The 27169-nt window shown below is 41.4% G+C and overlaps 1 protein-coding gene across 1 annotated transcript in view; it reads right to left on the bottom strand.

The window, feature by feature from the left end:
- The window catches only part of LOC311136393 (peripheral-type benzodiazepine receptor-associated protein 1-like), a 204764-nt gene extending 178726 nt beyond the window's left edge, over positions 1–26038 (bottom strand). Inside the window, exons 1-2 of the mRNA XM_084170490.1 lie at positions 25919–26038; positions 23648–24952 (exon numbers count right to left, since the gene is read on the bottom strand). Coding sequence (XP_084026616.1) covers positions 23648–24724 — 1077 coding nt within the window. The 5' untranslated portion in view covers positions 24725–24952; positions 25919–26038. The remainder of the gene's footprint in view (positions 1–23647; positions 24953–25918) is intronic.
- Between the last annotated feature and the right edge of the window lie 1131 nt (positions 26039–27169).

The raw sequence follows: 27169 nt of genomic DNA, 5'->3' as shown, positions 1-27169 counted from the left end.
ACATATTGAAAACCTAAACATAATGTACTACCTACACATACAGTGAGGGAAAAAAGTATTTGATCCTCTGCTGATTTTGTACGTTTGCCCACTGACAAAGAAATGATCAGTCTATAATTAATGGTAGGTTTATTTATAACAAAAAAATCAAAAATGTTATAAATTGATTTGCATTTTAATGAGGGAAATAAGTATTTGACCCCCTCTCAATCAGAAAGATTTCTGGCTCCCAGGTGTCTTTTATACAGGTAACAAGCTGAGATTAGGAGCACACTCTTAAAGGGAGTGCTCCTAATCTCAGTTTGTTACCTGTATAAAAGACACCTGTCCACAGAAGCAATCAATCAATCAGATTCCAAACTCTCCACCATGGCCAAGACTAAAAAGCTCTCCAAGGATGTCAGGGACAAGATTGTAGACATACACAAGGCTGGAATGGGCTACAAGACCATCGCCAAGCAGCTTGGTGAGAAGGTGACAACAGTTGGTGCGATTATTCTCAAATGGAAGAAACACAAAAGAACTGTCAATCTCCCTCGGCCTGGGGCTCCATGCAAGATCTCACCTCGTGGAGTTGCAATGATCATGAGAACAGTGAGGAATCAGCCCAGAACTACACGGGAGGATCTTGTCAATGATCTCAAGGCAGCTGGGACCATAGTCACCAAGAAAACAATTGGTAACACACTACGCCGTGAAGGACTGAAATCCTGCAGCGCCCGCAAGGTCCCCCTGCTCAAGAAAGCACATATACAGGGCCGTCTGAAGTTTGCCAATGAACATGTGAATGATTCAGAGGAGAACTGGGTGAAAGTGTTGTGGTCAGATGAGACCAAAATTGAGCTCTTTGGCATCAACTCAACTCGCCGTGTTTGGAGGAGGAGGAATGCTGCCTATGACCCCAAGAACACCATCCCCACCGTCAAACGTGGAGGTGGAAACATTATGCTTTGGGTGTGTTTTTCTGCTAAGGGGACAGGACAACTTCACCGCATCAACGGGACGATGGACGGGGCCATGTACCGTCAAATCTTTGGTGAGAACCTCCTTCCCTCAGCCAGGGCATTGAAAATGGGTCGTGGATGGGTATTCCAGCATGACAATGACCCAAAACACACGGCCAAGGCAACAAAGGAGTGGCTCAAGAAGAAGCACATTAAGGTCCTGGAGTGGCCTAGCCAGTCTCCAGACCTTAATCCCATAGAAAATCTGTAGAGGGAGCTGAAGGTTCGAGTTGCCAAACGTCAGCCTCGAAACCTTAATGACTTGGAGAAGATCTGCAAAGAGGAGTGGGACAAAATCCCTCCTGAGATGTGTGCAAACCTGGTGGCCAACTACAAGAAACGTCTGACCTCTGTGATTGCCATCAAGGGTTTTGCCACCAAGTACTAAGTCATGTTTTGCAGAGGGGTCAAATACTTATTTCCCTCATTAAAATGCAAATAAATGTATAACATTTTTGAGATGCGTTTTTCTGGATTTTGTTGTTGTTATTCTGTCTCTCACTGTTCAAATAAACCTACCATTAAAATTATAGACTGATCATGTCTTTGTCAGTGGGCAAACGTACAAAATCGGCAGGGGATCAAATACTTTTTTCCCTCACTGTACATGTGCCACAATAGTAATCATATTGCTGGTATAGTTTTTTTTTTAACAATCACCTTATAAACTGCATATGCACCAAGTGGCAATTAGTCATATTCATTAGGGTGTAAAACAGTTTATATGCGCTGTTGAAACAAAAAACTACATTGAAACTGGAATTATTGTTTGCATCACTTGCTAGAGGACAACCTGCTGAAGACAACCAGCTACATTTTGGAGTGATGTATCTTGAGTTTAGGGGTTGCCAAAACTGAAATAGAAAATGAACACTTATTTGTCAATCAAGTTGAAATCAAAAGAACGAGAGAGGGGAGTCAGGTTGCACATCCTGTTCAAACTAACCTTATTAAAAAAACACATGGAATCTGTGAATAATATGTATATTACTGGTTAGAGGACAACTTGTAGAAGACAGCCAGCTACATTTTGGATTGTTGCATTTTGTTTCAAGTGGGTCGCCAACAGGGAAAGGTAAACGCAACACTATTTTGTTAATCACTCATATCGATATAAATTTGAAATCAATTAAGCGGAGGAAAACGTTTAGGGTGTTGTTTAGTTGTTTAAACTAAGACTATTCAAAGGCCACACAATCTGATAATATTTTTGATATCACTGGTTAGAAGAGAATGTACTGAAGACGGTCATCTAAATTCTAGAATGTCGGATGGAAGTTTTGGGAAGCTGCTGAAACGGGGAAGGAAAGAAATCAGTTGCTTTGGTATTTACCTTCAACAAATCACGACATGCCATAGGATATAAACAGTGACAAAGGTTGGCTGATATTTGAGTGATAGTTTGATCATGTATTGGTGTGATGCCAGAAACTTTTATACAGCGTGCCCCAAATGTTCCCTGCCATTTGGGTTTGAAAATGATAGTAGAATTCAAAGTCCTAAGACCGACAGCGCGCATGAGAAATTCAACAGTACAAAACCATTGATATTGCTCAGTTTTAAGCAATCGATTGTGTCATCTTTTACACTAACTAATGATCTGAGGGAAAATGTGTAATTAACCTCAATTCGATGTGGTCAAAACGTGAGGTTGTGTAATGTAAGACATACAGTGCATTCGGAAAGTTTTCAGACCACTTCCCTTTTTCTAAATTTTGTTAGGTTACAGCCTTATTCTAAAATTGATTAAATAAAACATTTTCCTCATCAATCTACACACAATACCCCATGATGACAAAGCGAAAACAGGTTTTTAGAAATGTTCGCAAATGTTTACATAAGTATTCAGACCTTTTGCTATGAGACTCGAAATTGAGCTCAGGTGCATCCTGTTTCCATTGATCATCCTTGAGATGTTTCTGCAACTTGATTGGAGTCCACCTGTGGTAAATTCAATTGATTGGATATGATTTGGAAAGGCACACACTTGTCTATATAAGGTCCCACAGTTGACAGTGCATGTCAGAGCAAAAATCTAGCCATGAGGTTGAAGGAATTGTCCGTAGAGCTCCGAGACAGGATTGTGTCGAGGCAGAGATCTAGGGAAGAGTACCAAACAATGTCTGCAGCATTGAAGGTCCCCAAGAACACAGTGGACTTTATCATTCTTAATAGAAGAAGTTTGGAACCACCAAGACTCTTCCTAGAGCTGGCCGCCCGGCCAAACTGAGCAATCGGGAGAGGGGGGCGTTGGTCAGGGAGGTGAGCAAGAACACAATGTTTACTCTGACAGAGCTCCAGAGTTCCTCTGTGGAGATGGGAGAACCTTCCAGAAGGACAACCATCTCTGCAGCACTCCACCAATCAGGCCTTTATGGTAGAGTGGCCAGACGGAAGCCACTCCTCAGTAAAAGGTACATGGCAGCTCGCTTGGAGTTTGCCAAAAGGCACCTCAGACCATGAGAAACAAGATTCTCTGGTCTGATGAAACCAAAGATTGAAGTCTTTGGCCTGAATGCCAAGCGTCACGTCTGGAGGAAACCTGGCAACATCTCTACGGTGAAGCATGGTGGTGGCAGCATGCTGTGGGGATGTTTCTTCAGTGGCAGGGAATATGAGACTAGTCAGGACTGAGGGGAAGATGAATGGAGCAAAGTACAGAGAAATCCTTGATGAAAACCTGCTCCAGAGTGCTCAGGACCTCAGACTTCGGTGAAGGTTCACCTTCCAACAGGACGATGACCCTAAGCACACAACCAAGACAACGGATGAGTGGTTTCGGGACATGTCTCTGAATATCCTTGAGTGGCCCAGCCAGAGCCCGGACTTGAACCCGCTAAATCAGTCAACTAAAGAGTAGCCAGTTTCTGCTCTCCTTGCCTTTACAACTCGGAGAAAAGGCGCAACACAGACTGCAGCTGCCTCTGTTCATCTGTCTTATGCTGGTCCTATACGCCAGTCTTTCAGAAGCTTTGCCTTCACACTGGAAAACTGCCTACCCGACTGCTGAGGCGTCTGCATGGTCCTAAAGCACCCTGGAGCCGTGTTTTGTATCACAGTGCAATGACACAAAACATGGCTGTTTTAGGACAGTTGGTGTAGCAATTTCAAAATGTAGGGGGGTCATGTCCCCCCCGTCCCCAGTGAAAGTTACACCCCTGGCTGTGCCTGGCAAGTGCTACACCAACTGATCTATTTTGTTATCAAAGCTTGAGTTTTGAGATATAATATGGTCTGAGAATAACAATATTGGCAGGCCAGGCATATAGCCAATATGCTGTGATAATGTATTAGGGCTACTGCACAAACCTAATTCCTACAGAACAGGTTTTATTAGGTTAATGTAACAATTTTGTTATTTTTTATCTGAGTGGTAGATCTCGGCTTGCTTTTTGACTGTGAAAGTGATCTTGACTCAGAAAAGGTTGGTGACCACTGAAAGATATACAATACGATCTTACAGTGTTAGGCTTTCACAGGGCAATTCAGAGAAACAGATCATAAACCAGCTAGCACATTTTGAGAACCATATGTTTCGTAGACCTCGGTGAGAGCGTGGTTGTCCTATGGTTATTTTGCATACAACCTTCCCACAACATTCTGGGAATGGTGTAGGATAGTTGCTTGGCTTTGGAACATTCTCAGCACATTTAAGGAACTTGACCAACAACAAAAAATGTTTTCTTGGTATTTCATTACTTTAACTGAATGTTTCCTAAAAGTTCAAACATGGTTACATTCTCCAACTGGTTTGACATTGGGAATGTTCTCAAATAGTTCAGAGAACGTTAAGAAATAGCGTTCTTCTGTGGGAATTTCATTTCCTACAGGTTTCCTAATTATTCCAAGAGTGTGCAAAGCTGTCATCAAGGCAAAGGATGGCTATTTGAAGAATCTCAAATATAAAATATATTTTGACATGATGCCATATGTGTTATTTCATAGTTTTGATGTCTTCACTATTATTCTACAATGTAAAACATTTTAAAAATAAAGAAAACCCTTAAATGAGTAGGTGTGTCCAAACTTCTGACTGGTAGTGTATGTTTAACCATTTATTATGCAATAAATAATAAGTAATATTTCAGTTTTAATTTTTTATTAATTTGCAAAAAATTCTAAAACCCTGTTTTTGCTTTGTCATTATGGGTTATTGTGTATAGATCGACGAGGGAAAAAATCAATTTAATCAATTTTAGAACCAGGCTGTAACGTAACAAAATGTGGAAAAAGTCAAGGGGTCTGAATACTTTCCGAAAGCGCAATATAAAATAATCTAATATATACAAATAAATCAACATTTAAATTTAGGCTGATAGTGTGTTACCCACTTACAAATTCTTGCCACAATCACATATTTTTCACTAGTTTAACCATTTTTTACATAGAGTTTAAAAATGATCTTATGCACAATTTAACCGGGCGCTCTAGAAAGAACTCCCATAACGACTGTGCAGCAGCCTGTTCAGTTGCCCTGCCTACTAGTAGTCTGAGGCAGTCTGTGCCTACAAGTCTCCAGTGATATGAATTTTAAATACATCCCATTCCCAAAACAATGTATCAGGATAAATAACAATGATGATATATTTTAATCATTTATATCTCATCTGCATCATTGTGTCTGTCTGGGGCTCAGTGTGAAATAGTTAATGTTCATGCAGGATGCAACAGCTAGCCTACACCTTAGGGGAGTGCTAGCATGGTGTGTGAAAAGACTGAGCACTAGGCTAATAACTATCTGACAGATAATTATTACCAGATTATAGATTGTACCAGACCACCTTCTCCAGAGACTGCTCAATGAAACATTAATAAAACAGACTGGAGCTTTTTTTCCCCCCAACACAGGTAGGTCTCCTGTCAGTCATTCTGAGGTCCAACAGAATACAATGTGCTTGAAAATACAGTTACTACTGTAAAGCAGCTGGCTGCTACAGTAGTTCATCTGTTTTTAAATAAGAAGAGTGAATCATATATAAATGGGTCTGCTCACTCATCCTGCTGCAGTTTGCTACTACTACTACTATGCGCTGGCTTCTTGTTCTGCATCGACGCTGCTGTGTAATTAGATGTGTCTCGCTATGGTGTGTGTTCTGATATAATATTTTATGCTCGCTGTGTTTGAACCTTGTCTGCGTCGTTCAATATGCTCATGTTGCAATGGTTGGCTGTTGCAGGGATGTCACTCATTGCGAGGATCAACCATGTTGCTGCTGTACTGTTGTCAGTCAATAGCGGCTACAAACTAGCTAGCTAAGTAGAATTAGCCTCGGGAGTAGCCCATCATATAACTACTCATTTGTTCCCAATACCAGCTTTCGGGCAAATTCGGCACGCTCCGTGAACTTCTTTTTGTAGAAGGTACTACACCGTGCACAGACCCCCTCGCGCACTCATCGTCGTCAAGATACGTTGAGTTTCCTTGTAGGCCTATTTGGCGGGGAAACTGTGAAGCCAGCTATATAGCCTATTTCTGTTTATGAGTCTTTTATTAAAGAATGTGAAACAATGTTGTTTCTGTTTGATCCTTGCATAGCTTTACTTTACATGGCCTAAAATAAATGTGTTTATATGGGCAGAATATTATCTATAGGTTATACCATACCGAAATTGTATCAGTTATGAAAATACAAAATTGAGTGCAGAAAAAAATGTATCTGGTAGAAGGCCGACATTTCAATTAAAACAAGTCTGGATGGATGGCTTTGATAGTCCAGCAATCTAATTGCAAGTCGTTCATATTCTAATAATCCAAATAGGCTTAAAAATATCTTGCATTGCTACCCTCAGCATTCATTATTCTCAGAGGAGCAGAACAAGCAATGGGACCCGAATTTCTCCTCTCTGTGCGTGGAAAAAATACCCCAAGTCTTCCACATGCCTTTTGGCGAACACCGAACGTGTTTGCTTATTTTTTTCTTGAAGCAATGGCTTTTTTCTGGCCACTCTTCCGTAAAGCCCAGCTCTGTGGAGTGTACGGCATAAAGTGGTCCTATGGACAGATACTCCAATCTCCGCTGTGGAGCTTTGCAGCTCCTTCAGGGTTATCTTTGGTCTCTTTGTTGCCTCTCTGATTAATGCCCTCCTTGCCTGGTCTGTGAGTTTTGGTGGGCGGCCCTCTCTTGGCAGGTTTGTTGTGGTGCCATATTCTTATCATTTGTTAATAATGGATTTAATGGCGCTCCGTGGGATGTTCAAAGTTTCTGATATTTTTTTTTATAACCCAACCCTGATCTGTACTTCTCCACCACTTTGTCCCTGACCTGTTTGTAGAGCTCCTTGGTCTTCATGGTGCCGCTTGCTTGGTGGTGCCCCTTGCTTAGTGGTGTTGCAGACTCTAGGGCCTTTCAGAACAGGTGTAGATATACTGAGATCATGTGACAGATCATGTGACACTTAAATAAAGTCCACCTGTGTGCAATCTAACTAATTATGTGACTTCTGAAGGTAATTGGTTGCATCAGATCTTATTTAGGGGCTTCATAGCAAAGGGGGTAAATACATATGCACGCACCACTTTCCCGTTATTTATTTCTTCAAATTTTTTGAAACAAGTTATTTTTTTCATTTCACTTCACCAATTTGGACTCTTTTGTGTATGTCCATTACATGAAACCCAAATAAAGATCCCTTTAAATTACAGGTTGTAATGCAACAAAATAGGAAAAACGCCAAGTGGGATGAATACTTTTGCAAGGCACTGTACACAGCCTGGAGGTGTGTTGGGTCATTGTCCTGTTGAATAACAAATGATAGTCCCACTAAGCCCAAACCAGATGGGATAGCGTATCGCTGCAGAATGCTGTGGTAGCCATGCTGATTAAGTGTGCCTTTAATTTTAAATAAATCACAGACAGTGTCACCAGCAAAGCACCCCCACCCCATAACACCTCCTCCTCCATGCTTTACGGTGGGAAATACACATGCAGAGATAATCCGTTCACCCACACCGCGTCTCACAAAGACATGGCGGTTGGAACCAAATATCTCCTATTTGGACTCCAGACCAAAGGACACATTTCCACCGGTCTAATGTCCATTGCTTATGTTTCTTGGCCCAAGCAGGTCTCTTCTTCTTATTCGTGTCCTTTAGTAGTGATTTATTTGCAGCAAATCGACCATGAAGGCCTGATTCACACAGTCTCCTCTGAACAGTTGATGTTGAGATGTGTCTATGACTTGAACTCTGTGAAGCATTTATTTGGGCTGCAATTTCTGAGGCTGGTAACTCTAATGAACTTATCCTCTGCAGCAGAGGCAACTCTGGGTGTTCCATTCCTGTGGCGGTCCTCATGAGAGCCAGTTTCATCATAGCGCTTGATAGTTTTTGCGACTGCACTTGAAGAAACTTTCAAAGTTCTTGAAATGTTTCGTATTGACTGACCTTCATGTCTTAAAGTAATGAAGGACTGTCATTTCTCTTTGCTTATTTGAGCTGTTCTTGCCATAATATGGACTTGGTCTTGTACCAAACAGGGCTCCCCCTACCTTGTCACAACACAACTGATTGGCTCAAACGCATTAAATTCCACAGATTAACTTTGAAGAAGGCACACCTTTTAATTGAAATGCATTCCAGGTGACTACCTAATGAAGCTGGTTGAGAGAATGCCAAGTGTGCAAAGCTGTCATCAAGGCAAAGGGTGGCTATTTGAAGAATCTCAAATATAAAATATATTTTGATTTGTTTAACACTTTTTTGGTTACTACATGATTCCATATGTGTTATTTCATAGCTTTGATATCTTCACTATTATTCTACAATGTAAACATTTTTCAAAATAAAGAAAAACCCTTGAATGAGTAGGTGTGTCAGAACTTTTGACTGGTAGTGTATAATCATGTGTCATGCATTTTACATAGGTGGTCCTTCCGGTCAGTCCATCTTGCGTTCTAGTAGTATTATTCTAGTGACTGGTCTTATTCTATCTTATGCTATTGTATGCTATTGTAGCGATCACTTCATGCTAGTCATCATGTATTAGTACTGGTAATAATTCATTTTCTGTGCATTTTCTTATTTTCATGTCTTTTTTTGGTGGTAGATCAGCTTAATATTGCAGATAGATTGTAACTTCCATCAATGTAATTGTCTGCATCACTTCCAGTCCCCCATGTTTTTTATATATATATACTCCCCTTTATTCCTTTTCAACCCCGCCATCCTTTCCCTACTTGGAGTAAATTAGTGAACAACAATGCCCAGGCCTCTACTTCCAGCCTATACTTACTATCTACACCTTATGAACACAGTCAATTTTACAATAATTATATTTTATTTGTTTTTACTCCTGAACTTCCTGTACCCTCAACCTCTCCAATCATGTTCATGATGTCCATCCGGTTTGCTTCTATATGCCCATATCTTTCTAACTGTGCTCTTTCACAAAGCTCTCAACCTATAACCTATATACTTATTATGGACACAGTATGCTTACATTATTAGTTATCTTGTTGTTATTAGTTGTTAGTTGTTATTAGTCCCATCCTTCAGCTCCATTCAACACCACCCATCTATCTCTTAACACCATCCATATTGGATTTCTATTTGCCATATATATTTCAACCGTACTGTGATGTTTTACAAAAGTTCTGAACCTTTCTATTCTCATTGCTTCTACAGATTGTGAATTAAAAATAAAAAATGTTGCTAAAAGTATTATTATATTATTGATCGATTGACTATGACTTTTCATATCACCCAGTAATGCTATCTGCAAGGTTAGCTCCAGGTAAATATTGCAATCCTTTAGCCATTCCTGGACCTGTGTCCAAAAACAAGCTACAAATGGACAGAACCCAAATAAATGATCTAATGATTCTGTCTCTTCACAGCTAAATCTGCAGAGCTGGGAAGATTGTATCCCCCATATAAATAACATTATATTGGTAGCAAGAATTTTATATAATAATAAAAAAATTGAAAGATTCTAATTTTTGAATCCGGTGTCGTTTTGCGTGTCAGTTCATAAACACTATGCCATGGGATCGGTACGTCAGAAATCTCTTCCCAACTATTTTGAAATCTATATGGGACGGCTGTCAATCCTTTGGTCCTTAAGTGAAACTGATATACTTTTTTATTTATCACAGTTTTCCTTAACCAATTATGTTCTTTAATGCAAGGCCGACAGACAAGTTACTTCCTTTCTCACCCTTCCACTTTCCTCTTCCACTATTTTCATGTCTTACATACTAGTTCTATTATGTGTTTAGGCTGCAACTCTTCATGCTGTGCTGAATGCTCACACATTCAGGTGTTAGCTGATATTCTTTGCTTCATTTTCTACCCAGTATGCATTATGGCATGGCTGCCAATATTGCCTTGTGGGAGCACGTGCTGGTTAGGCTCCTAGGTGATGTGTTATTCATGCATGGCTGTATGTTCTGTACCATCTGCACATAGTGTTATGGCATGGTTGCTATTATTGCAAGAGCACACAGTAAGGTTGTGGTTACTTAGAGGGCAACACTAGCTATTCCTAACACAGCGTCTGCTGGAGCGTTGCAGAACAATGGCACATCATTTTAGGATAGTAGTAAGCAAGTTTATTTGCATTATTATGCATGCTTGTACATAGTGCGTGTGCTGGCATCTTATACCCTGATGCAGCTCACTGAGCGTGACTCAGCTCAGCTGGTAGAGCACGGCGCTTGTAACGCCAAGGTAGTGGGTTCGATCCCCGGGACCACCCATACACAAAAAAAAAATGTATGCACGCATGACTGTAAGTCGCTTTGGATAAAAGCGTCTGCTAAATGGCATATTATTATTATTATTATTATAACTTGTGCTGGTACAAATGTGTGGGTGCTACATGAACTCTTCAGCAGTCGAGCAGCATGATAGCTTGTGCTACTCGAATGGCGTTAGTCTGTCGTCGGCTAAACATTACTGGGTCTTTTCATCACTAGCATATATTCACTGGAGTACAGACTCATTTTAAATTGATACTTCTGCCTAACCCTAACCTTTCTTCCTCAGATTTTAAGTTATCACCCTGATACGTATAGCTGTGCGATTACTAATCAAGGATTGCTATAGTTTCAGCGTATTGGATGGGCTGTTGATACTAGCATTACCTAGCATGTGGTGGGCTTGCTAAACAAATCAAATCAAATTGTATTTGTCACATGCCCCGAATACAACAGGTGTAGACCTTACAGTGAAATGCTTACTTACAAGCCCTTAACCAACAATGCAGTTTTAAGAAAGAACACCAAAAAAATTCCCCAAAATAAATACAAATAATAAGAAATAAAAGTGACTCATAATTAAAGAGCAGCTGTAAAATAACAATAGCGAGGCTATATACAGGGGGTACATGGCGATCCGTTTTGGGGATCAAGCGTTCATTGCCTCTTATGGGAAGGTCTGTTAGAGATTATTCAGACTCTCTCATATACAGGTTATCTAGTAATCTAGATCATCGAAATAGTAATCTATTTCTCTCATTATCAGGTCATCATTTATTCTTCTCTCGTGGCTTACCAGCATATACCGTTAGACATTAGCCTTCAACTCAAGTAGACTATTTGTAGGTTTTATTATCAGGTCACTCTCACTGTGCATGCTGCAGATGTATCAGCTACTGCTGAGCAATTTCAGTAGGACATTAGGCTATTTAGATACGGTGGGTACGTAGCTAACGTTAGTTGTGGTTTTGGGGGTTTGTTAACCTCTACTGTATAGGTGTCCTGAAATCGGGACAGTTGTTGCTCAATACGGATAATGTGACTACAATGACGTTGTAAACAAAATCATATTTTCACAGACATATACGTCTTATATGGGCAGAAAGCTTAAATTATTGTTAATGTAACTACAGTGTCCAATTTACAGTAGGTATTACAGCGAAAAAATACAATTTTATTGTTTGAAGAACAAAACACTTATCAAGGCAACTGGTTTGATACATTCACCTCTGAAGGTAAATAATGTACTTACATTTAGTAATCTTACTCCGATTTGTCATCCTGAGGGTCCCAGAGATAAAATGTAGAGTTGATTTGTTTGATAAAATCAATTTTTATATCCTAACACGATCCATGTAGTACACAGCGTTTCGCCTGAATTCCGACTCGTTCATCTTGCAACAAAACATAGACATAATATAAACGCTACACCTTGTTTCACCCAGTCAAGTTCGGTTTTTCTGCGATCCTCAGATCTTCAAGAAGGCAACTGAACTCTTTTTCATCATTCTGCATGACGAATAGGCTACACAAAAGCTATTTGAGCCCACCAAGAACTTACATGATTACGCACCAATGAGGCCGGCGGTGTTCACTTGATTGACTGTATCTTGGTCCAATGACCACCTATCGTTTTGAAACATAGCCAGCTAGATAACCGATGAGCTGGACTTTACAGGAGTATGAGATGGTCCTTTGTCTGAGGAAAAGCCTGTGTATTCAGCACACGCGCAACACGGTTTAGTGTCCATTGAACATCTAAACAAGGAAGTGGCGCATCGTGTTACGCACAGCTCGATTTAGTAAATAAAGTTTTCTGCACATTTTGAAAGTACAATATGGCTACTAATACTGAGCTCATTCAAAGTCCAGGTATACAGATTTGGATGAGATTATAGCAGAAATCAACTGGGAAAGTGTCACAGAACCAGTAGATGAGGACTTAGTGAATATAGTTTAGACTCAACAGCTGGAGATATGTTTTTGGAAGGAGAGGACGCCACTTTAGACTGGTAAGTGAAATACGTTTTTTCTACTCATGCTAATGCAGTTGTTTGAATGGTTGCATATTATTCATTTGAGATTTGAGATTTTTTCTTTGATTGCTATATATATATATATATATATATATATATATATATATATATATAATTTATATATATATATATATATTAACTAATGAAATATGTGTATGAACAGCAAACAAGGCACTTGAAAACCACAGCATGTCAAAGTCAACATAAAATTCACATTGGCTATACATTGTGGGTCTATATTTATGGCTGGTGACGGGAGGACGGCCCACAACAATGGCCGGAATGGAGTGAATGGAACAACACAAAACAGACGAAAACCATGTGCTTGATACCATTCCACTCACCCCACCCCGGCCACCACTATGAGCCGTCCTCCCGTCACCAGCCTTATTTACCATTGGTACACACACTACACCACAGTGATTGTGTTCCCCCTACTCTATATAATACATTTGTTTATCGATACGTGTTGTTTATTTGATGTATTGAATCAGGGCTCATCCGTAAAAGTATTCCTACTGATAAAAATGTTAAAAAACAGTCCGACCCCTGCTGCTGTCTCTGGCTCCACACCTACCCCCGTCCGGCTATCTAGAGGTGTGAAGAAGCCAGCCCAGAAGCGGCACACTGTGCTAGAATATGACGTGGAGCCACTTCCACCAACATTTCGACCGAAAAGTCACCCAGGTGTCTTCACAATAAATATTTTTCTGTTACCCTCTGCTTTACAGCAGAAAGAGACTGCTATGGGACTTGGCATCAGCAGCACACTCTTATGTAGAGGACTGAGGGTGTTCATTGTAAATAGTGTGTAAATATATGTATTAATTTTTTTCACTTTGTGTGTGGTTTGTGGTGTGTTCACTTATGACATTAGATCAGTGTTGGCTGCTAACTTGGCCCTTATCTTAAATAGTTCACTTCTGTGTTGGGAGGCATTGGATCAGCATTCTCACCGCGTCTCCTGTTAGTACCTTTTATATAGGGAAGCTAATGATCCATCATGTATGACATTCCTGGGCAGGGGCGGTGTGTTCATTAGGGCGATATGGGCGACGCACTGCCAAACGGGAAAAGGAAGGTTTTTTTTTCTAATCAATTATATCACGGCAACAGTAGTTATCAGTGTTCTAATCTAGACGTCTGATCTGCCACTAAATGTCCAATCAGGCTAAAGTCGTGCTTCAAATGTCCCCGCCCGTTTTGGGGCGATTTCAGTCAGGTTGAAAATCGCCCAGAAGTCTCTCATAGCCTCTAATGTAAAATCAATTTTTTTCAAATATCAGAGCTTTCAATACAATCTCTATGGGTTTCTGAGGGCTTGCACTTACGCGCTTTCGTCATACGTAACATAACCATGAACGTAACTAAGAAAAGAGCGGGTAGCCTCATCAATCAATTCACTACTACTGTCAAAATGGCTAGCCTTCAGTGCAACTCGATTGTCTCTTTGAAAGAAGTTCCTTTTTGTCGGCGAACAAATCAAGATAAATTGGCAACGAAACAATTAGGACCTCCCAGACCAAATTTAATAATTCAACAGGTTTCTACTAAGCAGAGTCGTGAACACTGTCTACGAGAATCGAGACGACCTCATAGAATGTTTTGAAGCCATTCGGACGGGTTCATTGGGTTCATTTGACCAGCCCACCGTGAGAGAGGCATCTGGCTACGTGAGGATGCTACATGATGAAGATTTTATTTTTTTCCTGCGGCTTTTTCACAAAATCATGCCCCACGTCGACATTCTGTACCAGAAGCTACAGAAGAAGGACATCGATGCTGTCTTTATCAAACGTGCCCTCGACAGCTTCACAAGCAGTGTGCAGGCCATAAGGTAAGATTAAACAATATCATTCGATCTTTCTCAAAGCAGAGCTTTATTTGAAAATGTATGCATGAAAGGAGACTGCATTTGTGTTTGAAATTACATTATTCTCATTATATATGGCCAGTGGTGTAATCTAGCTTATTTTATATACTATGTGTACTGTACAGTGGTGCTCATAAGTGTATGAACACATTCTAAAGTTGACTAAAAAGAGGAATACAAAAATACAAAAAATCATCTTTTGGAAATTGATCTTAATGACTTAATTAAAAAAGTTGGAAAATCCAACCTTTAAGGACACCAATTTTCTTTTCTTTTTTATTCCTCTTTTTAGTCAACTTTAGCATGGGATCATAAGCTTATGAGCACCACTGTATACTGTGCTGAACATCCAGGCTATGTGAGACACAAAGGCTAACTTAAACACTAAAGACTTTATGCATCCCTGCCTATTTTAAGTGGAACTGAAGTATTTGTACTATACATGGATACATTGCATATACCTGTGCATCACATAGACAACAGTACTGTACAAAGCCAACAAACACATTGGTCTGTTTGCCTTCAGGGACTCCTCTCAACAGCAGCTGCAAGAAGCAACAGGAGCCAAAAGACCCAGAACAGCTTTGAGAGAAGAGGAGAAGCAGAGGCTGTCTGAAGAGGTCTGCAACACCATCCTGGATCACACCAAAGAAAGGTTCTCTTTCTCTGGCCACCTTGTGAGTGCTACCTTACTGCAAGCAGACATGTTTGAAAGGTACTGCCATTCATTTCCTGATGAGGCTCTGAATGCCACTGTGAATGCATACCCCATGCTGAGCAAGGCAAAGCTCAAGACAGAACTATCTCTGATCTATGAGAATCCTGAATTCAAGGGATTCTGTGGTGCACTGGCACTGTACCAGGTTCTCATGAGCTACAACCTCCAGGAGACGTTCTCTGAGACTGTGACTCTGTTGAACATCCTCATAACTACTCCCATGACAACAGCTGAAGCTGAGAGATGTTTCTCAACTTTGACACGAGTTAAGACATTCCTGCGAAATTCAATGGGCCAGGAACGTCTGAATGCACTGGCCATGCTTTCCATGGAGAGGGAACTAGTCCTCAGCATGCCTGATTTCAATGAGAAAGTCAGTTTCAGTACAAGTAATGTAGCCTCTCTCTCTCTTTGTCCCTCCCTCACACGCCCAAATCAGTTCACAGTTAATGTTGTTTAAAATAGTTATTTTTCATTTTAAAAAAAGTTTTAAAAATAATAATCTGTTCATGTTCATTTTTACAAATCTATACAATTGGCCAGAATATGGTTGTTCATATTTACAAATCTATACAATTGGCCAGAATATGGTTGTTCATTTTTACAAAGCCATACAGATAGCTGTGTTTACCTTTTCTAGAAATTAATTTCAAATTCTGTTTTCAGGCAAAATGTCTATCACTGTTCATTTTCACAAATCTATACAAGAGGGCAGAATATGGAAGTCTATAAAAATGTCTTATTACCAATAACTTGTATCAATGTTTTCAGTAGCCTCTATCAAAAGCTCCTGCTTGCTTGTTGTGAATTATGCTCAGGTGCACATATTTCCAATTCAACCATGAGGCAAAAAATTTGGTAAAAGCTCTTGTTGATCCTGCAATCTGAACAAATACCAAGATGCTGTATTTTCAGCTGATATTTCATTTGTTTATGGAAATGCATATTGTTTATGCAGTGTTGAGGAATGTGAAAGAACACCCTTGATTATTTTTACTGTGATAACTTATTTTGATTTTGTAAGCCAACACCTTTGAGATCAGTCAATAAATGCTTCTGGTATTGACTTATATGCTGCCCCTGTCTTCATGTTGTTGCTGGACATATCTTTTTAAAAATGTGTGTAGGTCACCTAAATCATCAGAAAAATTGCCCCCCCTGAGAATTTTTTCAGGAGCCGCCACTGTTCCTGGGAATGTGTAAACTTGCATTTTTTATTACCATAGCATTTTTGTATGTTCTCTATAGTTACAGTGGGGAGAACAAGTATTTGATACACTGCCGATTTTGCAGGTTTTCCTACTTACAAAGCATGTAGAGGTCTGTAATTTTTATCATAGGTACACTTCAACTATGAGAGACGGAAATGCAAATTAATTACTTAAAAATCATACAATGTGATTTTCTGGATTTTTGTTTTAGATTCCGTCTCTCACAGTTGAAGTGTACCTATGATAAAAATTACAGACCTCTACATGCTTTGTAAGTAGGAAAACCTGCAAAATCGGCAGTGTATCAAATACTTGTTCTCCCCACTGTATGTACTTGAAAATGTATCAATTTACCAATTCGGCCACTTGGGTACATTTGGGCAAACTCGTGAGGGACACCTGGGTGACTTCATACTAAATGTTATGTAGCGGCCTCATTCTTGAAGGTAATAGTCTGAAACGTTACACATACACTGTTGCCCTCTTGTAGACAACATCTAAATTACCTCCAGCTTCCTATCTGAATGTATGGCTTTTCTTTGTGTCCCTATCCAACGGACAGATGTTAGACTGGACACTTGCAAGGCGTAGGAGATCGGGGAGGCAGTCTGCCCACCCTTCATCTTTCCGAGAAGATCCAATCCAGCTATCTAACAGCTTTGCCCCACGGACCTACCAGCCCTGGAAGTCAGCACGGATCCCGGATGTATACCAACAGGCCGCACAGTGGCACCATCCCCCACGACCACCACAGTTCAGCAGGTCGCTTCCCCATCGGATTCCATCACGACCACCATCATTGTGGGCAGTTCGATGGTGAGAGATTTTGGCCTGCCAACAGTCTGTGGATTGACCAAGATCCACTGTTACCCAGGAGCCCGTGTCCATGACATCAACTCTATCCTGCCCACGGTTCTGGCCAACTACTCCAATATTTACACCATCGTCACTCACGTAGGTTTTAACGACCTTCGCTTTAGGCAATTTGAGGAACTGAGCGAGGACTACCATTTTTTTTTTTTACACACCCTCGCTAGCACAGGGAAGAGAATACTTATCTCTTGCCCCCCTCTCGTGCTACCGAAGGGGTTTGGAAGGTTTCAGCTGACTCTTTGATTTGCTGTGGGAGCAATCAGCACTTTTTAAAAGAGACAAGATTCACCCTAACCACAGGGGTTCCAGGATTATTTCCAGCAACATCTCAAACTGTTTTAGTTCTCCCTGTCAGAATAAGCAACAGAGGACTTGGAAAGCATATCAACTCCTGTAGAAATGTCACAATGGTTGTTGTAAGTAACCTAATTTATGTTCCTTTAACTCCGCCTTCTAGTGAGTTTATACAAACTGTCATCTCCTACAATTCTGTTAGATTGGAGACTGTCAGAAAACGTGGTTGTAAAGTTAATAATTATTATTATTCCATAGGTTGCCTTGAGGCAGATGCCCCAGCGGCAGAGTGACCCACACTCAATAAATATGGCGCTTTTAAATGTTAGAGCAATCACTAGTAAAACATTTCTCGTGAATTACTGAGCACAAAGTTGATTGCATGTTTCTCACTGAAACATGGCTGTCATCAGACTGTAGTGCTGCTCTTATTGAAGCCTCCCCCCAGGCTACAGCTTTTCATACTCTATCAGAAAAGGGGCGGGGGGGATAGCCGCCATTTTTACTAATGCTCTCAGCTGTAAGGATATTTTGTTTGGCAACTTTGGGTCTTTTGAGCATCATGCTATACTGTTTAAATGTCAGCCACCAGTGCTGGCCACATCCCTGTATATGCCACCAAAGCACTGCCCCACTTTCTTTACTGATTTATCTGAACTATTGTCTATTGTCCTTGAGAACTATGATAAAATCATTGTGTTGGGCAATTTTAAATATTCATGTTGACAAAGAGATTGACTCCAAGGCCATTGAATGTATTAATCTTTTGCATCTATGGACTTTATCCAACATGTTACTGTGCCTACCCATACTCTGGACCTGATTATTACCAAGGGGCTTTCTATTGACATATCCTCTATTGTTGATGTTGCTTTATTGGACCACCACTGTGTATTTTTTACTACCTTGTTGCCCATAGCACAGGGTAATACTGAATGTATTATTAAGAAACACTATCTTACCTCTGAAGTTGCTACAGATGTTATTGTGTTGCTACACATTGTTACGTTACAGCCTTATTCTAAAATGGATTAAATTGCTTTTCTTCCCCCTCAATCTACACACAATACCCCATAATGACAAAGCAAAAACAGGCTTTTATAAATTATTATACATTTATTAAAAATAAAAAACAGAAATATCACATTTACATAAGTATTCAGAGCCTTTACTCAGTACTTTGTTGAAGCACCTTCGGCAGCGATTACAGCCTCAAGTCTTCTTGGGTATGACGCTACAAGCTTGGCACACCTGTATTTGGGGAGTTTATCCCATTCTTCTCTGCAGATCCTCTCAAGCTCTGTCAGCTTGGATGGGGAGCGTCGCTGCACAGCTATTTTCAGGTCTCTCCAGAGATGTTAGATCGGGTTTGGGCTCTGACTGGGCCACTCAAGAACATTCAGAGACTTGTCCCAAAGTCCGAACCTTATTGTTACTAGAGGCTGCTCAATCCAGGTCTCTTTGTTTCCTTTTCTATCTCCCTTTCCTTCAACCACTCAGCCCCTACCCAGATGGTCATGCGCCGTCGCAATCTTCGCGCTCTCTCTCCCACTACTCTCTCCTCTTATATCCTATCATCTCTCCCTTCTGCTAAATCCTTCTCCCTCCGGTCTTCTGATTCTGACTCGTCGACCCTACTCTCCTCCCTTTCCACATAATAATAATAATAATAATAAGCCATTTAGCAGACGCTTTTATCCAAAGCGACTTACAGTCATGTGCGCATACATTTTACGTACGGGTGGTCCCGGGGATCGAACCCACTACCCTGGCGTTACAAGCGCCATGCTCTACCAATTGAGCTACAGAGGACCACCATACGTGGCAGGCCACATCCTATGACTCACACTGTCCCCTTTCCTCCTGGCCGGGTCGGCCCTCCCCTCCTGCTCAGTGGCTGAGTGACTCATTGCTAGCTTACAGAACAGGGCTGTGGGCAGCTGAGCGAAAATGGAGGAAAACTAAACTTAATAACAATAATAATAAGCCATTTAGCAGACGCTTTTATCCAAAGCGACTTACAGTCATGCGTGCATACATTTTTGTGTATGGGTGGTCCCGGGGACTTCTGGAGGACCTATCATCCTTTCACTCCCTCCTCTCTACCTTCCCTTCCTCTGTATCCGCTGCTAAAGCCACTTTCTACCACTCAATTTCAACCCTAGGAAACTATTTTCTGCCTTCTCCTCCCTCCTGAATCCTCCACCCCCTCCCTCTCGCTCTGTGGGCGACGAGTAACTTACCTAGTAATTTACAGATTCTCATTTTGCTATTTTCTACCTTTGTCAACTATGTGTGTGTGTGTTTATATTACATACACTGCAGTTGAAGAACTACGGGAAAGTAATTATTCTTTGAAAGTTGATAAACGTGTAACCCCACTTTTGAGAAAATGGCCCTTGAATGTTTTGGTACACCTACTGGAGAGCTCTTCTTTGTCTACACCCATTCAGCATCGTTCACACCCTCTTAAGCCTTAGCCCCACCCATTTCTTTACGGTTTCACATGTGAGGCTATTTGCTAAACAGAGTGATTAGTTTAGTAAACAACCAAAGGTTTCAAGACTAAAAGTGGTGAAAGTAGTAGCCTACAATAAGGAAAAACTCCAGGTAAAAACACACTTTATCTAGTCCTTGGCCTATATACTAATCTGACTTTGTTGCAGGCCATGTTGTTCTTCACATTACCGTCTCTGTTAAACACACACCATATCAAATCAAATACGTTTTTGTCACATGCACAGGATACAAAACAAAATATATAAACGCAACATGTAAAGTGTTGGTCCCATGTTTCATGATATGAAATAAAAAAAATCCTCCAAATTTTCCATACGCACAAAAAGCTTCTCTCTCAAATTTGGAGCACAAATTTGTTTACATCCCTGTTAGTGAGCATTTCTCCTTTGCCAAGGTGATCCATCCACCTGACAGGTGTGGCATATCAAGAAGCTGATTAAACAGCATGCTCATTACACAGGTGCACCTTAAAATGGCACTTTAAAATGTGCAGTTTTGTCACACAACACAATGCCACGGATGTCTAAAGTTGAGGAGTATTTCTGTCTGTAATAAAGCCCTTTTGTGGGGAAAAACTCATTCTGATTGGCTGGGCCTGGCGCCGCAGTGGGCCCACCCATGGCTGCACTCCTGCCCAGTCATGTGAAATCCATAGATTAGGGCCTAATGAATTTATTTCAATCGACTTATTTTCTTATATGAACTGTAACTCAGTAAAAACGTTGCATTTATATTTTTGTTCAGTATATTTTGAAAGATGAGATGTTGAGGATTATAATAAATACCGCTTTGATGTTATACAAGCAAGCCAAACACTGGTTAGTCCAAATGTGAACTTCCCATTTCCATATCATAAAACTCGTAATATAGTGTCAACGTTTATGATCACTATGTTTGATGTACAGTTCCAAGATGACATGGCCTTATACCCTGGGTTGTCCTGAACAGAATGAGCCGGTTTGTTATATTGTGAAGAAAATTTGCAGTGGACCACGCATCTGAATGCATTCATGACTCCATTCTATTCGCACCTAAATGACAATCTGCTTCTCTGAATTGCCTAGTGAAAGCCTAAACACTGTAAGGTCATTGTATTTTCTAATTTAGCTAGTCATGTTGGCAATAGAACAAGCGTTCAGATGATGCCCACCTGACACAGATTGGGTAAACAACAGTAATTGTGTGAGGGCTGGGATGCAGGGCTGTGTTCCAAACAAAACAACTACAAGTACGCTTGCTCTAGTTCAACCACCAAGCAATCATGCCAAAAATCTACGCTTATTACCTAAAAGATTTGACCATGTAAGGTTTTAGCAGAAAAGTGTTCTGTCCAGTCAGGCGTTTCATTTATTTGCAAGACCACAAACAAACCCCATAACTTTGAAGTGGGTCATTCTACCTAAAAAAGCACAACAAGAAAGAGGATTGGCACCCACCATTTCAGATTGTGCTGAAATCGTTTCTGTAGTTAGATTAGAATTCCTGAAACATTATTTTGATCTGAGAAATTAAGCCATTTTAAATTTAAGGGATTCATATAATATTCAATAAATATAGTACTGAACATCCAATTTGGACCATAACTCTTCCTAGCAACGAATAAAACATGAAGAACTAATAAAACGATCAAAAGCCACCCACGGACGCCACACACCGCACGCCAATCCCACCCCAACAACCAGTATACAGTATCAGTTCTTTAGGTCTGACAAGTGGTATGGAGCTGCGGCTTCATCCTTTGTAATGTATTCCCTGTGAATCTGGTGTTTTTTTTTCCCATTCAGAGAAATTAGCTATTGAAGTTGCTTGCATTATTTACCATAAATGAGTGTTAAAGTACCATGTTTTGCCCACTAGATGCCACTGTTCCTGCTACTGCCACACCCTTTTATCCATTTTGCTGGTCTCGTGTTTATTAAATGGATCACATTGTCTCTGCAACTTTGGGTAGAAAACCAATAGCTTTTGCTCATGATAAAATAAAATGGTGTGATCATCCTCACAATTCAAGCCAGTCCTCCATGAAAGCAATGTGGTCCTCTGTAGCTCAATTGGTAGAGCATGGTGCTTGTAACGCCAGGGTAGTGGGTTCGATCCCCGGGACCACCCATACGTAAAAATGTATGCACACATGACTGTAAGTTGCTTTGGCTAAAAGCGTCTGCTAAATGGCATATTATGATTTATTATTATTATATATTATATTATTATGATTCAATTCAGTTTGTGCTTCTCTTAGGCTTAATCTTCGTCCAGGAAACGGCCCCTTTGTGTGTAGCTTATTCCCTTCAAAACAGGTCTGGATTAGTTAGACCATTCCTGGTGAACAAGCAAACCATTAGGCTACAGCAGTTTTAATGGTTTCAATGTTATGCTCTCTAATGGCCTTCAATGGTAAAAGTCCCAAACACACACACTGTATAGTGTTTTGTAATGGTATTGGGTTGGGTTTAATGGTAAATGTCGCTAATCACACTACATAGAGAGATGTTTTCAAATAATTTTATGACTGCAATGCAATGGTTTAGAATTGTATACTTTTATTAGAGAGAGTTGTCACATTTTAGTCACCAGCCCATTACTTCATCAAAGTTTTAGGCTTGTAGGAAAAGTCTTCATATGAGAATTGCACCATGGGGATAGCCCTCTCAAAGAGCTGCCATGTTTTGGACTAGCAACTGAAGCATTAGGTTGCTAAGAGAAGGACAAAATGAATTGCTTTCATGGAGAACTGGCTTGACCACACAATTTATTTTAATCATGAGCAAAAGCTATTGGTTTTCTACCCAAAATTGCAAAGAAAATGTTGTGGTCCATTTAATAAATGCAAAAAAAGGTGACAGGAACAGGGGCATCTAGTGGGAAAAACCTGGTACTTTCACACTAATTTATGGTAAATAATGCAAGCGGCTTCAATGGCTAATTTCTCTGAAAGGGAGAAAAAACATCAACCAGTCTTATGTTTCTAACTACAGAAAAGATTTCAGAACAATCTGTGATGGTGAGTGTCATGGATTGCTGAAATGACATGGAATGACTCAGGTGTTTATGACCAGCGGACCTAATCCAATTTCCTTGAGCTTTTATCTGATCTCCTTCCAAGACGATAACTATAAGGATTGCCTTTGCTTTCTGCTGCATATCTTACACGCTCATTGAGCAAAATAAAAACATGCAAGGTTGCATTTTTAAAGCCTATGCTGGCATAATCAAAGCATATGCTTATCACGTTCACGCTCAAACGACTTGAATAACAAATCAGAAACACATTACATCATCGAAATCAATGCATATGTGCACACTAGAAAGTGAGAAGCCATGGCATTTGCTATAATGAGACCAGAAAGGTGACCTCAAATCACCTCATCAACCTATAATCAAAGGGAAGAGGGGTGAGAAAATGTAAATATGAAGCAGCTTACCTCCATGTTGTCCTCCATGTTGTCTTTGTCAGAGTATTTGGAGGGCGAGGATTTGTCTGACCCAGGGGACTCAAACTGGAGGTCCCAGCCTGCATGGGGTGACGATGTGGTCTGAGGGTGGCTGGTGCTTCGACAGGTGTCCCCAGCCAGGGGAGAGGAGCAGCGGGCAGCTGCACTGAGGTTCCTACCTGAAGCCAAGTTCAAGTGCTCTCTCCTGGTTCTCTTCTTGGGTGGAGGGGACGAGGGACTCTTGGAGCTCTGGGAAAGGGACCTGGAGCGGGCCAGTGGTGGAGGCCCACTGAGATGGGAGTCTTCAGGACGGTCTTCCTGGTCATGGGTGGTGCTGCTGAGGAGATGGACAAAGCTCTTAGAACTGTGCCTGGTTTTGGGAGCCCTGGAGGAGCTCTGGTTCCTCTCCTTCACCTCCCTGGTCCCTAGTCGTCGTCCATGTCCGTGGACCTCGAGCAGGTGGCAGAGGTCCTTCTCCAGGTCCAGTTCCTTTCTGAGATGCTGGAGGAACACAGCCTGCTCTCCATCTCCATCCTGCTCATGCAGCCTCAACAGCAGCTGCTCCAGCTTTCGGTAGCTGGCTCCACTTCCCACACAACCAGGCTCTCTGCCTATGTTCTTCCCCCTGCTCTCCCGCCCAGACTTGGTGATGGTTGTGTTGGCCTCCTCAACCAGCCGGCGCTGCAGTTCCCTGGCCTGCCTGATGGTGGCCTCCCTCTCCAGCCTGGTGCCTACTGCCTTCAACTCCTGTCCTTTGTATCTCAGCAGGCGTCTCACCTCAGCAGCCTGCTCCCTCCTCAGCACCTCCTGTAGCCGCTGGAGTTCCAGGGCCTTCTGTCGCTCGTGCCTGGCCGTCAGCTCCCTCAGGGCCCGCTGCTGCTCCCTCTCAGCCTCCTCGCGGAGCTGACGCAGCTCCAGAGAGAACCTCTGGTGAGTCTGATGGTTACGGCTCTTCTCTGCCTCCAGGGCCGAACGCAGCTTCTCCAGGTCGCGACCGTGGTCCCCCCGCCCGTGGCACGGCCTCTTCGACGACAGAACCAGAGCATTACCCCCCCTGTCCTTCCCCATGGTCAGTGAAGCACTCACAGCAAAGCAGGCACGGCGAGGGGAGGCCCACTCAGTTCAGTTCAGGGGAGAGCGCATGCAGTTTAGTGGAGGCACATTCAGTTCAGGCCAGGGGAGGACGCATGCAGTTGGACTGAGGGCCAGATGATTATGGGGGAGTCATGCAGGAGGTTGAGATGTAATGGGGTGATACTTATCAAACAAGCAGCATGAAGTTAACACAGCAGATCACTGTAAAGAAGATGTTGAGGGGATGGATGTCAGAGGAAATCAGAGATGGAGGGATGCAAATCAGTGTTTGATGGATGTCAAAGCTACACTGTGATTGCATGATTTATGGCACAAGTTCTATTTTTCATGAGAATTGATTGGTAGTTGATGTTGTGAGACTATAGTCAACTCTTTGCTAGCATGTCCACAAAAGAAGAGAAAACAGCTGTAACAAAAAGTAAATTCCATACACATGGGCAACCTAACAAATGACTGGTCTGTGATCCTACAAACAGGTTTGGAATGTGTATCTCAATTTGTGTAACTAGCTTCCTACCTAGCTACCTGCCCATGTGCAACAAACATAATTCAAATCCACACACACACAGTGAAGGATGAAATGTTAGCAAATGCATGCAAGCTAAGCTAGTTAATTAAGCATCCTAAAGCAAGAAAATGTCGGGGATGCAACAAGTGGCATCATACAATGCAACTTCAGCAATGTTGCTGCCGTATAGCAAACAAGAATAACATGTTTGTATTTAGCCTAATAAATGTTCATTGAGCGTGCCCCTTCATTGACGTTACATGGACGTGCATTGAGCGTGCCCCGTCATTGACGTTACATGGACAGTTCTCTATGGCCATGTTTGAAATTTACATTTTCCCCAAAGCTAGAATTGGCTTAGCCTCTTTGCTCCGGACAGGTCTCCCGGAGCGAAGAGGCTAGAATTGACAACAAAAATGTGACAGAGTGAGATAACGTTTCGCTTGCATCCGCTTCTGTACTAGCCTAGGCTGCCGATCTAGTGGTCACTGTCGGCTCCCTAATCTGCCACTAGCTAGCTAGTTCACCAGCTGACTGCTAGTTAACCCGTGAACTAATTAAAAACCAGTAGCCACACGTGGATGACAGTCAAGGTTCGAGGCAATGGGGCTAGCTAGTACAGGATGGCTATTAGCTAGCTAATAGTATAACAAACTCACCTCTCACCAGTTAGCTAACGGTTAGCTACAGCAACACACAAATTTAGATAGCTATAACTAGCCATTCCTTTTATAATTGAAAGTTCGAACAAGACCTCAACCGGTGTTCACGTAAGACAACCGTTCTTATTTCCTCGAGCTACCGTAGTGACCTCGGTCGAAATCCGCATCTCAAGGGAGGACCAGTTGCTTCAGTAGAATATCCTACTCCTTTCTAAGTATCTCTGGAAGAGCACTTGAGCGTGCCCCGTCATCAAGTGGACCAAAGATAATTGACTGTATGCCAAGCGACCACTAGTGGCTTGCACGTGCAAGTGCATATGGCCCGTTATTTATGAGGCTGATAAAAAAGACAAACCATTTCAGATGTTAAAATGTGAGGAGGCTGCGAGCTTTTAGCAGAGCCGTATTTGAAATGACAAATAACTTATCTATTATTAGATGCTAAATATAACTGGCTCAACACAGGCACCTCACCAATGTAACTATAGTCTATAACACACACACAGAACAAACATCATTATCAAAAATAATTTAAATCAGTCAATAATGACTTCTGTGTAATTTTCAAAACCTGAGTTTATTGCTTAAAAATACTAAAGTAGCCATCAAGTTTGCAGCCAATGGTTTTGCTGGTGACTGGTGAAGAATTAATCACATTATTGTCCAGGAGCACTCCCACTTGTGCCAGCTTTTAGACAATGCCAGAGATGACTGTGTGCTGTACCCTGTGACTGTCCCTCCTCTGTGGCTCTGTCTGTTGTGACAAAGGAACGTTTGTGTCCTATTTGTTTCTGCACATTCCTCTCACACTCAACCTCCTGCTACTAACTGCTGTTTTTATTCCTTGCTGCCATCACAGGGTTATGAGTTTACTCTCTCAGTAGTGTCAGGTGTCTCTACAGGTTGAGACTTTGGGGAAAAGAGAACTTCTCTTTCTTTTGTTCTTTTCCCCTCAGAATCTTCTCTCTCTTCTAAATGTTCTGGCCTGATGCCCTGATTTGCAAACTCTGAGAGGAGGAAGCTGTCCCTGCCCTCCCACTCCACACGTGACCAAATCTCGGAAAGGTAGATAAACAGTTTCATAAAACATTGTTTTGTTGCTCTATGTTGTTGTTACATTTTTTTTCTTTGTGACAACTGAACCCTTGTGATTAGATTTCTACCTGAAACATCACTGAGAGGAACGTGAGAAGGGATGTGTTTCACATTTTAGGGGTAGGTCTCTAAAGTATAAGTACACCACAGTGA

This window comes from Coregonus lavaretus (genome assembly GCF_964263955.1).
Source record: "Coregonus lavaretus genome assembly, chromosome: 10".
NCBI classification, from domain to species: Eukaryota; Metazoa; Chordata; class Actinopteri; order Salmoniformes; family Salmonidae; genus Coregonus; species Coregonus lavaretus.
The sequence above is the reverse complement of the archived record's forward strand: the minus strand, read 5'-3'. Positions and strand labels throughout refer to the sequence as shown.